This window comes from Molossus molossus, unplaced genomic scaffold, assembly GCF_014108415.1.
Source record: "Molossus molossus isolate mMolMol1 unplaced genomic scaffold, mMolMol1.p scaffold_m16_p_22, whole genome shotgun sequence".
Classification (NCBI taxonomy): domain Eukaryota; kingdom Metazoa; phylum Chordata; class Mammalia; order Chiroptera; family Molossidae; genus Molossus; species Molossus molossus.
The window spans coordinates 16412570-16427763 of NW_023425358.1; the positions used below are offsets into that span (position 1 = coordinate 16412570).

The 15194-nt window shown below is 56.1% G+C and overlaps 1 protein-coding gene across 1 annotated transcript; it reads right to left on the reverse strand.

Annotated features, from left to right (window-relative positions):
• Positions 1-3810: 3810 nt before the first annotated feature.
• Positions 3811-8087, reverse strand: HIC2 (HIC ZBTB transcriptional repressor 2). Its single transcript, XM_036276961.1, has 2 exons — positions 7959-8087; positions 3811-5712 (listed from the first exon to the last, which is right to left on the reverse strand). The coding sequence occupies exons 1-2, from the start codon at positions 7982-7984 to the stop codon at positions 3888-3890; spliced, it is 1851 nt and encodes a 616-aa protein (XP_036132854.1). The 5' UTR covers positions 7985-8087; the 3' UTR covers positions 3811-3887.
• Between the last annotated feature and the right edge of the window lie 7107 nt (positions 8088-15194).

Below are 15194 nucleotides of genomic sequence, written 5' to 3' on the forward strand. Positions count from 1 at the left end.
CCCTTGTTCTTTCTCCTAAGGCCTGGCGCCTCTGCTTTTGTCCCCGAAGCCAAGGAGACAGGATGGATGCAGTGACCTCTTCCCTGAGCCCTGCCCTCCTGGCTGCCCAGGCCTCACCCCAACTCAGGACAGCAGCAGGGAAGGTGGCTGGGGTCTGCCTGCCCAGCCAGCCAGCCCAGATCGCACTCCTGCACTTGGTCAAATCCAGTGAATACTGATGGGGTGGGGGCAGGGGACAGCCCAGCGCCCCAGAGTGGTGACTAACGGGAAACACACACATGGCTGCGTGAGGTTCTGAAAGTCAGTCTGGGTCCAGATTGTTTGTTCACAGGCTGAAGTGTATGGCTATGCTGCGAGTCTCTGAGATTCTTATTTGCTTAAAGGTTCATCTTTTCTTTTTTGCAATCCTGGACGAGCCCTTGCGGTGGCTCGGTCTGGCAGGAGCGTGCGGCGGCAGAGCCCGGCCTGCCCCTCGCTTGCCCCAAGTCTGAGAAATAAATACATTCATCACTGCACAAACATATTGATACAAAAACAACACTGTTCAGAGTGTTTGCACCGTCTGTGTTGGTAAGGACCAGCCCAGTAAGCCCCTCCTGCTGCTGGTGGTGGTGGAGTGGGTCCCCAGGGGCCGGGACCAGCCAGAAACAATGGACGTGCAAAGGTCCTGGCTTTTTGGCTTGAGAGGAACCCTCACATCAGCCCACCCCAGGATCTTGGGCAGAGCAGCAGGGTGGGGCTCACCTCCATCCCGGGGCCCAAGCCCAGACTCGGGTCCTGTGGTCAGAGCCGACAGCCACCCCTGTGGTGCCAGCTGGCCAGGATGGCCAGGAGGCTTGGGGGCCAGTCAACACTGGCCCAAGCTCTTTGGTGCCAGCTGGGCTTGGACAAGCCCGGGCTGGGAAAGAAGGCTCAGGTGAATCCGGGGGCCACCACACCTGCCCCTAGCCCATAGCTGCCCCTCTGCCTGGGAGCTCTACCAGGGCCGACTTGGAGGGGCATCCAGCAGAAAGTTGGGACTCGTTGGTACTGGCCTTACAGCTGCTGAGGTCTGAAACTGTAAAAGTTTATGTAAACAATGAGATAAATATATTAGTATTTTTTTTCTGAGCCCGTTGAGGTTCCATACTCAAAATGTGCTTTGGTTTAAAAAATAGGTTTTGTGAATTTGGGTATGAGCTTTTTTTTTTCTTTTTTCTTTTTGTTGTTTATCCTCTTTCCTACATGACATCTGCTATTTTCTGTTTCCTGTTTTTCCGAAACATTCAGGAATTAAGTGACTAAAGCAGAGAACTGTAAGCCGCCCTGGGCCTCCAACAGCCTAATTTCCTTGTGAGGCTCTTAACACATTTCCACGCACACTGTCGCAAGCACACTCCACATGAAATCAAAGGAAAAAGAAAACAAAACCAAGTGTTGTGTCAACCCCACCCCACCCCACAAACCCTTAAAATCTTAAATAGGAAACTAGTGTTTTGCTTTCTTGTTAAAATACAGAAAAGGCTCGATACAATACTCAGGTGGGTACAATACTATGTCGCACAAACGTCGTTGAGTGAGGGGCCTTTGCGCCCAGTCCCTGAAGCTCTGCAAAATGAATCACCTTTCACAAGTCACCTCATGTTTGCGGCTGCCCACAGCTGGGGAGGCCACACATAGGCCGGGCGTGTGTACACATCCCATGCAGTACAGACTTTGTGTCGTGTGGCTTAAGTGCTGATGGAGTGGGGTAGGGGTAGGGAGAGCAAAGGGGCCTGCGTCAGGCCCTGCCCCCTCACTGATCTGTTGGAACAAGTGACCCTGGCCCAGTCCTCCATTTCCCACCCAAAGGGAAGAGGAACTGGCTCAGGGCTGTGGGCACTGCATAAGGGCTCACCCAGGAGCCCTCACTCCCAAAACACACCTTTCACCACTCAGGTCCCTGAACTCAGGCTCTGTTTTCAGCTGGAGGGTCTCTGGAAGGGTGGAGGGTTAGGGGTAGGGGATGACTCCGGAATTTTTTGGTCTGAACTTAAAATAGAAAGGGGGAAAAAAAAAAAAAGCAAAGCATGAAGCAAAATGAATAAAATAAAGCCACTGGCTCAGCCCTGTGGCTCCAGTCAGCTGAGGACAATGGAGCAGACTTCAGCAACCCTGGTCTGGCCTTGTGAGCCGGGCTCTGGACCCATGGAGGTGTCTGAGGCTGGTGGAGAAAACCCAAGGTGAGGGGTGAGGGATGAGGGGTGAAACCCCAGACAGGGCTGAGCCAGTGGGTGGCAGTCAACCTTGAGAGAGGCAGTGGGCCAGGACTGCCCAATTAGGGCAAGTCCCCTCCCTGTCCCCCAGGGGGCACACATCACTTTGGTCAGCCCCTTCACATGCCTCCATGCTGGCTAGCACCTGCTAGCACTGACTAGGCAGGGCTGCTGCTTTCCCAAGCTCTTGCGAGCCCAGGGAACAGGATGGGGGGGGGGCTCACTTCCACCTCATCCTGGCCCTGGCAGGGAGCTGAAAAGAACTGGCTCCCATCTCCCCGTTGCCCAGACTGGAGTTGTGTGGGCTCCTTGGCTCTCAGCAATACTCAGGACACCCTCAGGGTGGCCACAACTAGCCCTGTGCTCAGGACAAAACCCACACATGAGCACAGAGACTCCAAAGCTACAGGAGTCTCACTGAGAACGTGGCGTGTGTGGTGGGGCCCAGGGCTGTGCACTTGAATGCCTGGGTGCACTAACAAGAGGAAAACAAAGTGTCACGGCCTCAACTGCCAGTCACCAACTTACTGTTCTTCGTGGATTTCAAGAGGTAGCAAAAGGTCAGAAGTCTCTCCACCTTGACAGGTAAGGAAGAAGGAAAGCGCAACATCTGTCCACACACACTGTGCATACCACACACACAAAGAAAAGGAAAACAAGAGTACCGACGGCCCTGGCACCCAGTCCAGCCTCCCCCCTCCCCCCTCGAACCCCAGACCTTCCAGTTCAACATTCACATAAAAGTTACACTGGTTTTTCTCTTAATAAAAAACAAGTACCTCTAAACAAAGAAGATTCCTCGGAAATTATAGGAAAAGCACTCTCTCTCCTGAGGCAGCCGAGGTGGGCTCGGGGCCCAGGGAAGCCTTTGGCCAAGAAGGGCTTCTGGGGCCTGGAGGGGTGGGCGCCCCGAAGCCTGCAGCCAGGGCGGGAGGGGCGGCTGCCCCATACATTCAGTCTGCAGACCCAGGCTCAGCCCCGAGGGGCTGGGAGGAAAATAAACTCTTGTTGGTTTTGGTTTAAAAAACAAAACTCACAAAGAAAAAATGAATAGATCAGTAGAAACAACAGCAACACAGGCCCAGAGGGCTCTTTAGTTGTGGAGAGGTAGGCAGTGAGAGCCCCCCTGGCTCGAGGAGGGGGGGCTCCATCGCCTCCCATCCAGCACTGCTCCCCTTAGAGCCAAAGTGGCCCACACACAGACTAGCACTCCTGCGTGTAGGGACACTGCCCCTGGCCACAGGCAGCCCTGATCCTCCCAGCAGAGGGAGGTCCCCACTCTCCCCTGCTCAGACCTGACCTGCGAGAAAAGGCCGGGTCCCTGCGAACCCTGTGACCCACTCCCACAGGCCCAATGGCAGCCCTGGGAGGGAGCTGGGGGCCTGGGCAGGATCTGGAGGTAGACTGCACACCCACAATACCTTTGGGGCTCAGGACCCGGCCTTCTTCTGCTCTCTTCCCTTGGTACAGACTGTGGATTAAAGCTCTGGGCGGAGGGGGGGGGGAGGGCCTGGCTGGAAGTGCCACCAAGAGCCACTCCCGCTGGATTTGGGGTCCAGGTAAGCCCACCAAGCCTCCTTGCTCCTTCCTTCCATTGTTGCCGAGGGCGAGTCTGCAGAGGGCGCCTGAAGGCTGGGAGAAGGTCTTTGGCTTCTAGGAGGGGGAGGTGTGCATGCGCAGGTGACTGATGAGATTGCGCTGCTGGGTGAACTTGCCCCCACAGAGCTGGCACTCGTAGGGCTTCTCACCTGAGTGCACGCGCATGTGCTCCGTCAGGCGGTACTGGCGGGTGAAGCGCATGCCACACTCATCGCAGGCAAAGGGCTTCAGGCCCAGGTGGCTGCGCATGTGGCGTGTCATAGTGCCACGCTGCGTGAACATCTTGCCACAGATGTTGCAGGGGAAGGGCCGCGTCAGCCAGTGGGTCTTCTCATGCTGTCGCAGGGTGGCTGGGTCCTTGTAGGTCTTCTCACAGACAGAGCACTTGAAAGGCCGGGGCTCAGCTGCATAGGCTGCACTGGGCGTTGACAGGTCCTCAGCCTCCTCCTCAGCACCTCCACTGCCGGTTTCGTAGGCACCCTCCTCCTTGATGAACAGCTCCTCTTCTGTGTGCGTCTCCACGTGAGCATTGAGCTGCTCAGAGCTGGGGAAGCCTTTGGCGCAGGGGATGCAAACATACAGGTTGTCCCCGTAGGACACTGTCTCGTAGCCCTCCTGCCGGTACACATAGTGGGCGCTAGCATGGCCACTGCCCCCCTCACTCCCGCTCTGTCCGCTGTCCTCGCTCCCGTCCTTGCCGTTCTCCTCCTCCTCCTTGCAGGGGTAGGGGGGCTCACCATAGGGCCCACTGGGGCCACCCCCTGCTACACTGCTGGCCATGATACCATTGGGAACCCTGTCCCCAAGCCCCTCACTCTCTTCCCCTGGGCAAGAGCCCTTGGGCCCCATTTCCCTCCGCTCAAAGGGGGAACCTGCCACGGGCTCCTTTTTGCTCCACTCCTTCTTTCGGGCGGAGTGCCGGAGGCTCTTCCGGGGCTGCCCACCGGGCCCCTCCAGCAGACTCAGGTGGTTGTCCTCAGCCCCCTCCAGATCCATGGGCTCACTGGGGGTGCCCCCCAGCTCAGCATAAGAGGCACTGTTGGCAGTAGGAGGGGCAGAGGCCGAGAGGGGTGAACCATGCTGACTGTCACTCAGCTGGGCTGGGTCATCAGGGGTAAGGGGGGGACCAGGAGTGGCAGGGGGTAAGGGAGGGCTCTTTTTGGATAGGTCCAGGCCCAGCTCCTGCTCACAGCCCCCACTGCTCCCATTGGTGCTGCAGCTGCCCAGGCCGGCCTCCCCACTGGCTGGACAGACAGCCCGGCCCAAGCTGTGTGCACTCTCCTGATTGGAGCTGCCGAGGAAGAGCTCATCATCTGAGCCTTTGGCCTGGGGGAGCTCCTGAGGGGTGTGGGACCCCTTGCGCCCATCCATGAGCCCCGGATACCGAGCCTGGATGACGGAAGCTGTGGACAGCCGCTGACTTCGGGGGGGCCGCCCCATGCCAGCAGCCCCCACCCGTCCAGAGCCAAAGGGCTTGCCGGCTCGCTTGAGCTTCCGACGGCAGAGGGCTGCCAACTCAGGCAGCTGGAGGTAGCTGGCGGCAGTGAGGAGAGTGCTGAAGTTGGGCTCAGCTGGCTGGTCGCTGGGCAGCAGCTTGCCCGTGTAGATGAAGTCCAGGATCTGCTGGAACACGGTAGAGCTGACCATGTCCGTGTCCAGGTTGATGAGGTTGTCGTGCAAGACCAGGGACTTGAAATAGATGCTGCTTGCTGCCAGGACATTTTTATGGGCCCGGAAGATGGAGTTCTCCACCATGATGATGACGTCGCACAGGAATCCCTTTGTCCTCTGCTGGTTCAGCTGCAGCAGGAGCTGCTTCGAGTGGCTGGGCAGCTCCATGTCAGGCCCCATGTCCCCACGCCCTGCCCACGCGTACCACCTGCAAGCAAGAATAGACATGAGAGGAATTAGTTGACTGGGACCCTCGTGCAAGGGCTCCAGGCCCAGGTAGCCACAGTGGTACTCAGAGAGGCCCCTGAGCTAACCTGGCTACTGGCCATCTCCTCAGACACAGTACACAGGAAGGAAACACACTGGCCACCTAGCACTTAAACTGCCAGAGAAGGGCCACAGATGAGAAAACCAAAGCAGGAACATCCCGGCGAGTTTGGCTCAGCGGTTAGAGCATCAGCCCACAGACCGAAGAGTCATGGGTACGATTCCGGTCAAGGGCACATACCTCAGTTGCAGTTCAGCCCCCCGCCCTGGTCGGGGCCCTACAGGAGGCAACCAATCAATGTGTCTCTCTCACATTGATATTTCTCTCTCTCTCCCACTGTATCTGAAGATAAATGGAAAAATGTACTTGGGTGAGGATTTAAAAAACAACAACAGGACAATGAAAGTCACTCTGTGCCAAGTAGACAAACTGGGACTGAACATGACTACACAGCCCAGGGACCCTGTCTCCACACTAAAGGAGGTCAACAGGAGACCTAAAAATGACCAGCAGAGGACTATGAGGTGTGGGAAGTGGCAGTGACTAAGGGGAGCAGGAGCTCTGGAAGGGCTGACTTCCCATGTGAATATGCAGCTACACGGCTTTGAAGACAAGCTAGAAGTCCAGATTTTTAGGTGAAATACCCCAATACTAAACGAAGGTTCTTTTTCTTAAATGCCACATGGGCCAAATCATATAAGCAGCCTCCAGTCCGCAACCTCTGCTCTACACTGGGTGCCTCTTTAAACAACCCTAGTGGCTTCCCAAGCTTTCAGATTTGCCAGAGTCACGTTACTACCTCCCACAGGCTGTCCCTCACCTGCCCCAGAACACAAGTGTTTTGCCCCTGGGAGGGCATGGAGCACATCCTGGCCTGGGTCTCTGGATGCTAAGGGGAAAACATGGCCTGGCACTGCCTGGGCATGGGAATGACAGCCAGCTGGCCTGGACAGACTGGTACAGACACTAACTGATGTCATTAAGAACTAAACATCAGAGCCCTGGATGGTTTGGCTCAGCGGTTGAAGCATCGGCCTGCAGACCAGAAAGTCCCAGGTTCGGTTCCCGCTAGGGGCACGTACCAAAAAATAAAACAAAATAAAATAAAAAGAACTAAATATCAGGAACCCTACAGGCTGGTTGTGTGGCAGTGTGATCACCATGCACCCACCCCACTGAGTGGCAGGGCCTATAGCACAAGGCTATGGCTCCCTGCCCCCTTTCAGCTGCTCAAGGAACATAAAACTTTTCACAGGCAACTCTATGCCACACAGTTGAGAAAGATACCTTCACCTCTTCTGCTCAGGGCTCAATCTCTGAAAGTAACTGAGTACTCTGAGCCTCACCTCACCTGGGACCTCCTGCTCTTACCTGGGCGCCCAGCTCTGCCTCTCTTGGGATAAAGTCTGGAGGGATCACACCCACCCTGCCTCCCTGTGACACAAATACTCTCCCTTGCCCACACGTGCCCTTGTATGCAAAGATTAAAAAAAAAACAAAACCGCCCTGGCTGGTTTGGCTCAGAGGTTGGAGCATAGGCCTATGGACCAGAGAGTCCTGGGTTCAGTTCCCACTAGGGGCACATACCAAAAAAAAAGAAACAAACAAAAAAAACAAAACAGCAAATACTGTACCCCAAAGAAGGCTTGGACCTTTCCATGAACACACGTGGCTATCAGGCTGCACCCAGGGCCTGACAGCGGGAGGCAGCAAGGCCAGCCCTGCAAGGCTGCTCAGCTGGGACTTAAGACGCTGGAGCCCAGGTCCCATGGAAACCAACCCTCCCCTACTCCCCTGTCCCACAGCCAGCCAGGCAGGGACAAAGCCCAAGGCATGGCTTCCACACTGGCCGGGATACCTGGCCCCAGGAAAATGTAATGTCAGCTCCACCAGCACCCAGGACACTTGGTGCTCCACGCCTGTCTAAGGGACTGGAGAGGGTAGCATCCTCCAAGAGTCTGTGAGCCCACAGCAGCCCCTCCTCCCTGAACTAAGGACAGCAGCCCAGCCCAGCCTCCCCTCCAAGCTGCCCTGCCAAGTGCTGCATGCACACAAAGGACTGCAGACCAGGACTCGCTGAGAAGTGCAAGGCTGTGTGGGCCTTCCAGAAATCCCCCAGCAGAAGGAGCAGGTGGGAGATGCCCTCCCTCCCTCCCCCAGGCCTCCCTCACCCCTCCCCTGCCTACCGGAGTGCCAGGGGCCCAGAAACCATGTGAGCAGTAGCCAGCAGGGTTGGCCTCCTTGAGTGCGTGGCCTCCCTTGGGGGTGCATCAATGCCTGGTCACCTGGAGAGAAGATGAACATGGTCATCCAGACAGCCATCATCTAGGGAGGGAGGGAGGGAGAAGGGGAGGGAGGGAGGGAGGGAGAAGGGGAGGGAGGGAGGGAGGGAGGGCGAGCGAAGCAGAAGGTGGTTGGCAGCCCTAGAGCCCTTGCTCTCAGGAAGGTCAGAGGGTTTCTCTAGTTGGGATGCTGGGGCAGCCAGCTGAGACAGTGGCCATAGTGCCCTGTGGACAGGTTCACTGGCAGGGAGCTGGAAAGCACTGTACCCTTCTCCTACTCAGGAGTTTTAGGGTACTCCTAGGGCCACCTAGGCCTGGGGAGCTGGGGGCAGGCATAAATTCATGTGTGGCAGGGTGACAGGAGGCCTGGGCAAGGCCCACCCCAGGCCAGCCACATTTACATAACAAAAGGTCAGAATTGGAGGCACTGGTGCAATAGGCTATTTATAAGAACCAGTCTCAACCGCTTCTGGCTCTCCTGCCTTCTTCCCTTCCAGATCTGCTCTTGCCCCTCCCTACCCAGAGGGCCCACCCCTCCTGCCCAGCCCAGCCTGACCACATGGCCTCCCCTTGTAGGAGTTTTCGAAAGCTCAGCCTTTCAATACCAGCCTGCCAAAGCCACTAGCAGCTGCTACCAGATTGGGGTGGGCTCCCTCTGCCCCCAACCTCCCCCCAGCAGGAGGGGGTCCTGACATTCTGACTCCTTGTACACCACTTGGGCAGACCTGGGCTCCCTTGGAATGGAGCCAGGGTGGGGGAGGAGGCCTGCAGCAGCCTGGAGCCCATCCCTGCCAGCCCTTCCCCCGCCCCCAGGGCCAGGGAGGCTCAGCAGGTCCCTCAGGAATGTGACCAGACCCGGGGGTGCGGGTGGCTGGGAGGCCTCAGCTACAGCCTGCCAGCTGTCTCTCTGGCCCCTAGCACAACTCCCTCCTCACAGAGGTGGCCCAGGGGGAGGGGGACTCAGCTGGCCATGGTGGTTGGTCTGGGATCCCACTGATGGCCCAGAGGGCAGCAGAACCAGCTCTGTAGGTCCAGCTGCCTAAAGCGTCATTTAATCCCTGTGTGGAGTCCAGGTTCCCCCTGCCATGAGGCCAGAGACAACCAGTGGGACAGAGCTGAGTCACCAGTGGGACAGAGCTGAGTCCAGCCTTGGAAAGGTGAGCAGAGACCACTGCAACACCAGTGTCCGTAGGAATGGACATGAAGCCACAGCCAACCAGAGGCCTGCCACACAGCCCTATGCCACACTGACTGCTCCTCTCTGGACCTCAGGACAACCCAATCCCTGCCCAGGCAGAGCATCCTACCCAGTGGTCTCTGCCTCAGCATGTGCCAGATCCTGCAACTAGGGGTTACTCGCCCTGATCCTGCAACTAGGGGTTACTCGCCCTTGTCAAAGATCAGGCCAATAGGGAGTGACCAGGACTCAGGGCTCTCTGGGGGTCTCCACTGCCCAGCCCTGCCAGGCACTTCGCTAGCCGGGACGGCTGAATGGCAATCAAGGTCTCCCAGCTGGGTCAGACTCCTCTGGTGCCTGACCTCCCCACAGAGATGCTCAGCAGAAAAAGGCAGAGCCAGCTTCAATACACCCTCCACTAGGTGGAGTCTCAGCAGAGTTGCCTGCAGCCATCCATCCCAGGCTGGGCCAAGTGTGGGCCACCACTGTGTCTATAAACAACAAAGCAACACCACCACAGGTGAGGCAGTGCCTCCTGCTGCAGGGCCAGGTCCCCGGAGAAGCACTGCTCTTCTCTTCCCAGCAAAATGACGACAGCCAGAGACCACTTCCCGCTTACCGATGGGTGTGGGAACAGCAAGCACCCATCCTAGAGAGATCACAGACCAGGTGGGGTGGGGTGCGAGGGGGCATTGCCAGGTTAGTGGAAACATGACTGTGGGGGCTGGACCAGCCAGCTGGCAGTGCAATGCCCCACTGGGTTTGGGGGCTGGTGCCCAGCCCTGGCAGGAACCCACTATAGGCTAGGATGAGAACACTGCCTGGCACCCAGCAGCCCCCAGGCAGCAGGCCCAGGCAGTGTGCCTATCAGCCCCAAGAATTTCACGCCCAAGTCAGGCACACTGCCCACCTAGAGCATTAGCTCCAGGAAACCCAGAATCTGGGGCAGTGGGACAGTCAGGTTCTCCTCTAGGGCCTACACCCAGTCTGTTGTAGGTGGGAGAGTAGGTGTCCCCAGATGGGCTGACCCTGGCAGGGAAGAACAGAAACACAGGTCTCTGGGGGCCAGCTCTGCCCTCTTGTAAACAAAAGGGTGTGAGAGAATGAACAGAGACCTAGCTGAATACCTGGATCACCTTCCCAGGTCTATGTTTACAGAATGGTCAACACCCACCTACCCGGTCCTTGCTGAATTCTTATTTCCTTTTCTTTCCCAACAGGCCCCTGCCACAGAAGTCAGAGAGGCCCTCCCACCCCCACACACAGCACCTGAGGGGAGGCTAGGCCCTTCCTGTTGAGCCAGAGGGAGCTGGCAGAGCTCCTCACACCCCTTCTGCTGCTCCTTCCATCTACTCTCCTCAGCCAATGGTATGAAAGGCCCCACTAGGCAATGTCATCCGTGGAAAGAATTACCTTGGGGCACACACACCCAAATACTAAATGAAGTTATATCTGAGGAATGGAATTACACAGTTATGTTAAGTTCTAGAATGGGCAGGACTAATCAATGATAGAAACAAAATCAGGACGGTCTGTGCAGAGTGAGGTGAGCATCGTCTGGGAAGGGGCATGAGGAACTTTCTGGGGTGAGATTCACTCCATACCTTGGAAGGAGTCTGGACTAAGACAGATGCACTCACTGGTCAAAACTCAAAGGGTCACCTGAAATTTGAATACCATGTTCTATGTAAATTTTACCTCAAACAGGGAAAAAAATAAACTTCAAACAAAAGGAGAGAAAGGACAGAGGCTGTGCCCAGCCAGTGGGGCTCAGTGGTTGAGCATTGACCCATCATGCACCAAGAGATCGTTGGTTCAATTCCCAGTCAGGGCACATGCCCAGGTGGTGGGCCCGATCCCCAGTGAAAGGCATGCAGGAGGCAGCCAATCGATGTTCTCTCTCATCGATGTTTCTATCTCTCTCTCCCTCTCCCTTCCTCTCTCTCTCTAAAATCAATAAAGAAAAAAAAAATTTATTTTTTCAAAGAAAGGACAGTGGCTTTCACAAAACATGCCTGTCTCAGGAGCTCAACACCAGCTAACATTTACTGGGTGCTGCCCTCCTCCATACGCACTCCTCCTAGACTCTCCTGCAGCCCAGGAGACTGTGCTGTGCACTTGCCCCAATACTCACCCCAACTGCTCACCTCTCACCTCCCTAAGAGGCAGAAAGGCCTGGGACCAGCAGTGTGGAGGAATACGTCATCTGTGGCCATCGATGCAACCACCCCACCAATGCTAGTTTCCAGCCCACCCAAGGGTACCAGTTCAGCCTCATGAGCCTGTGGCCACACAGAAAGTAGGTCATGAGGTCTGAGTGACTATGGCAGAAGATCCCTGTCCCTGGCTCCTCCCTGTGTGTCTCCAGGAGGCAGTCGAAGACCTAAGCCAAGGGCACCCCTCGGGTCTGCTCCCCATCCCTTCAGCAGCCTTAATCTCTATACCCACCCCCAAACACACATCAGCCAAAAGACCAATGAGGACGGCAGAGATGGGACCATGACTTCCTGACCTATGGAGCAACAACACCCCATAGGAGCCCCCACTCATCTACAAGGACCCATCCACCTTAGGCAGTCCACATAGCCACAGGGGTTCATGAGGTTAGAATAGGGCCACCTCGAGGCCTCTCTTCCTAGTACCCCACAGAAAGCAGGAGTGTGTGCTCTGGCCCCACACCTTTCAGAGGCCATGAGAGGAGATTTTAAGATGAAAGTAATCCGCCCGGCCAGTGCGGCTCAGTGGTTGAGCATCGACCCATGCACCAAGAGGTCACTGATTCGATCCCTGGTCAGGGCACATGCCCAAGTTGTGGGCCTGATCCCCAGTGAGGGGCGTGCAGGAGGTACCCAATCAATGTTCTCTCTCACTGATGTTTCTATCTGTCTCTCCCCCTCTCTCTAAAATCAATAAAGAAAAAAAAAATGAAAGTAATCCTTGCTTAAATAGAAGGCCCAGAATGACTCCAAACTCCCCCACCCCTATTCCGACAGAAGCTGCCCCAACTCAGCCTGGACAGCCCACTATGCCCAGAGCCTGAGCTCCAGGAAGCCCTGGCACTCAGAACTGCTCTGGTCATTCGGCCTCCAAGGTTACCCTCTGGAGATGCTGACAGCCCTGGGAACATTAGAGGACTTCCCATGCCCACCTCAAACCCTACTGGTGGGGGCCGCACTCTCAGTGTTGTTCGTAGCTGATACTTCTCTCATGAGTGTGACCCCAGGAAAATGCTGTCCCTTTACTCAATGCCTGACCTCCTTCGGGCAGGAATGTGCCCCCAAAGGGACAGCCTCAGGCACCTTAACTGAATCACCATCTGATTTCAGGAAACTTCCCCAGCCTACACCCATCCAGGATGGAGGGCCCTGGAGAGAAAGGCAAAGAACAGGGAAAGGGTCCCCCATGCCCCTTCCTGGGCAGATCTCACTGCCCAGATCTTCTGGGAGCCTCCTCACCCCATCTTCCTCCCTAGAGACACTCCCTCACTTCCCTAGAGTAGGTCTTCCCTAAGGAGGCCTGGTGCTATGCTAGGACCCCAGGAGAAGCTCTTGTCCAGCACATCCTAAGGCACCCAACAGGAGACTGTTCCTCCACCTTAACTACCTCCTGGTAAAGGAATACACCATCAGAAGTAAGAGTGATACGTGAATCATCCAGCAAAGAGTACAGGCCCGCCCGTCATCCACCCAGAGCTCCACTGCCAGGTGGGAGGTATAGGCATGCTATGCAGAGGAGTGGTGCTTGGTGTGGCCACCTCAAAGATTCAACATCCCCAAGGGTTTAAGCACATCAGACTGTGTCATAGAGGACCCAACATGCTGGCCCTTGCCCCCAAGCCTGAGACCCAGGTCAGGACTGGCCGTTATTTCAGCCCATACCCACTGTGCTCCCCTGGTGCTTCAGGTGTTGCCCTGACAGGTGCAGTACTTCCTCTGCCCTGAAGGCCGGTCCCTCCATATCTACAGGAGGGCAGCTGGAAGGCAGAGTGGACACTGCCTAGAAGGTACAAGCAGCCTAGGATCCAGAAGAGCCTAAGGCCCAGTTCCCAACCCACCCATCAAACCTGCACACCGACAAGCCCAGGACTCCGTGCACTCCATCCCTATAGCCTTCTCTCTACTTAACCTAGGGTTCCTCAGTAAAGCCTTTCCCATCTCAACAGGGCAGGGAGCCTCTCTCCCCTTCACTACTGCATAGGTTGCACCTCGCACTGCGCCAGTCTGCCCTGTGAGAGGGCACTCTGCCTGCCTGCCAGGAATGCTCTGAGGTGTTACCGCTACCTCCGGGGACAGATAAGACAAGGTTCTGGCCCTGGCTGGTTTGGCTCAGCAGTTAGAGGATCAGCCCAAGGACCGAAGGGTCTCAGGTTCGATCCCCCGCCCAGGTTGGAATAGTTTAGGAGGCAACCAATCAATATGTCTCTTTCACATTGATATTTCTCTCTCTCTCCCTCTCTTCCACTCTATTTTTAAAAAATCAGTGGAAGCCCTGGCCGGTTTGGCTCAGCGGTTACAGCGTTGGCCTGCAGTCCGGAGAGACCCGGGTTCGGTTCCCGCTAAGGGCACGTACCTCGGTTGCAGTTTGTCCCCGGCCCTGGTTGGTCGTGTGGGTGACAGCCACTTGATGTTTCCCTTTCACATCGATGTTTCTCTCTCCCTCTCTCTCCCTCCCACTCTATCTGTACAAAAATTGGAAAAATGTCCTCGGGTGAGGATAAAAAAAAAAAAAATCAATGGAAAAATATTCTCAGGTGAGGATTAACACACACACATACACATACACACACACACAAAGACAAGGTTCACCTGGCCAGTGTGGCTCAGTGGTTGAGCACTGACCCATGCACCAAGAGGTCACGGGTTCGATTCCCGGTCAAGGCACATGCCCAGGTGGGCTCGATCCCCAGTGGGGGGCATGTAGGAGGCAGCCAGTCGATGTTCTCTCTCATCAATGTTTCTCTCTCCCTCTCTGTTACTATCTCTAAAATCAATAAATAAAAAACATTTTAAAAAAAAGAGAGAGAAGGGGAGGTGAGCAACTTGCCAAGGTCACAAGAGCAACAGGCAGAGTGAGGACTCAAAAGTGTGACTCTAAAGCTGCAATCAGACTTTCCCTACCCCCAGGGACAGATACAGCACTCCCTTTCCCAGGCAGGGGCAGGGTGCCACTCACAGCAGAGTTGCCCTCCACATGGAACACGCGGCCACAGAGGGCGACCCTTGGTCCGCACCTCCACCCTAATTCCCCCTCACTCCCACAGCCTGCCTGTCACAGCAAGGCCCCATCTGGGCTGTGAGCTTCTTTTTCAAAAATATTTTTTTATTGATTTTTTCTTTAGAGAGAGAGGAAGGGAGAGCTAGAAACAATGATGTGAGAAACATCAATCGGCTGCCTCCAGCACGCACCCCATTGGGGATCAAGCCCACAACCTGGGCATGTGCCCTGACCAGGAATTGAACTGGGACATCTTGGTCAATGGGACTATGCTCAATCCACTGAGCCACACCGGCTGGGCTGGGCTGTGTCCTTTTGACTCAGTGTGAAGGCACAGAGATGGTCCAGCTCCTCCACCACACAGGGGCAGTGAGGAGCTTCAGGCTAGAAGCCACAGGTGGGGTCCAACGTGCAGCCTGCTTTGGGGGCCCCTCCAGGCTGTTCCTGTTGCTCCTCTGGGAACAGCCCTGGCCTCTGTGACCTCTCTGGCCCGTCCCTCCAGGCATGGGCTGGTGGTGGGTGGGTCGTCCTGCTCTGGGCAAGCCCAGCCGTGTAATCCAGCCCAGATCTGGATGCCGGCCAGCAGCTCCTGGCTCTTCTCCCAGACCATCCTCCTGGAAAGCAACAAGCTCCACAAATGCCAGGAGACAGCCCTCCCTCCAACACAGCTTCTATGAAATAAACACTTGGATTTCACTCAGTGCATTGGTGATGTGGGGAGGAGGGTCCCTGGGCTGGCTTCTTTCTCT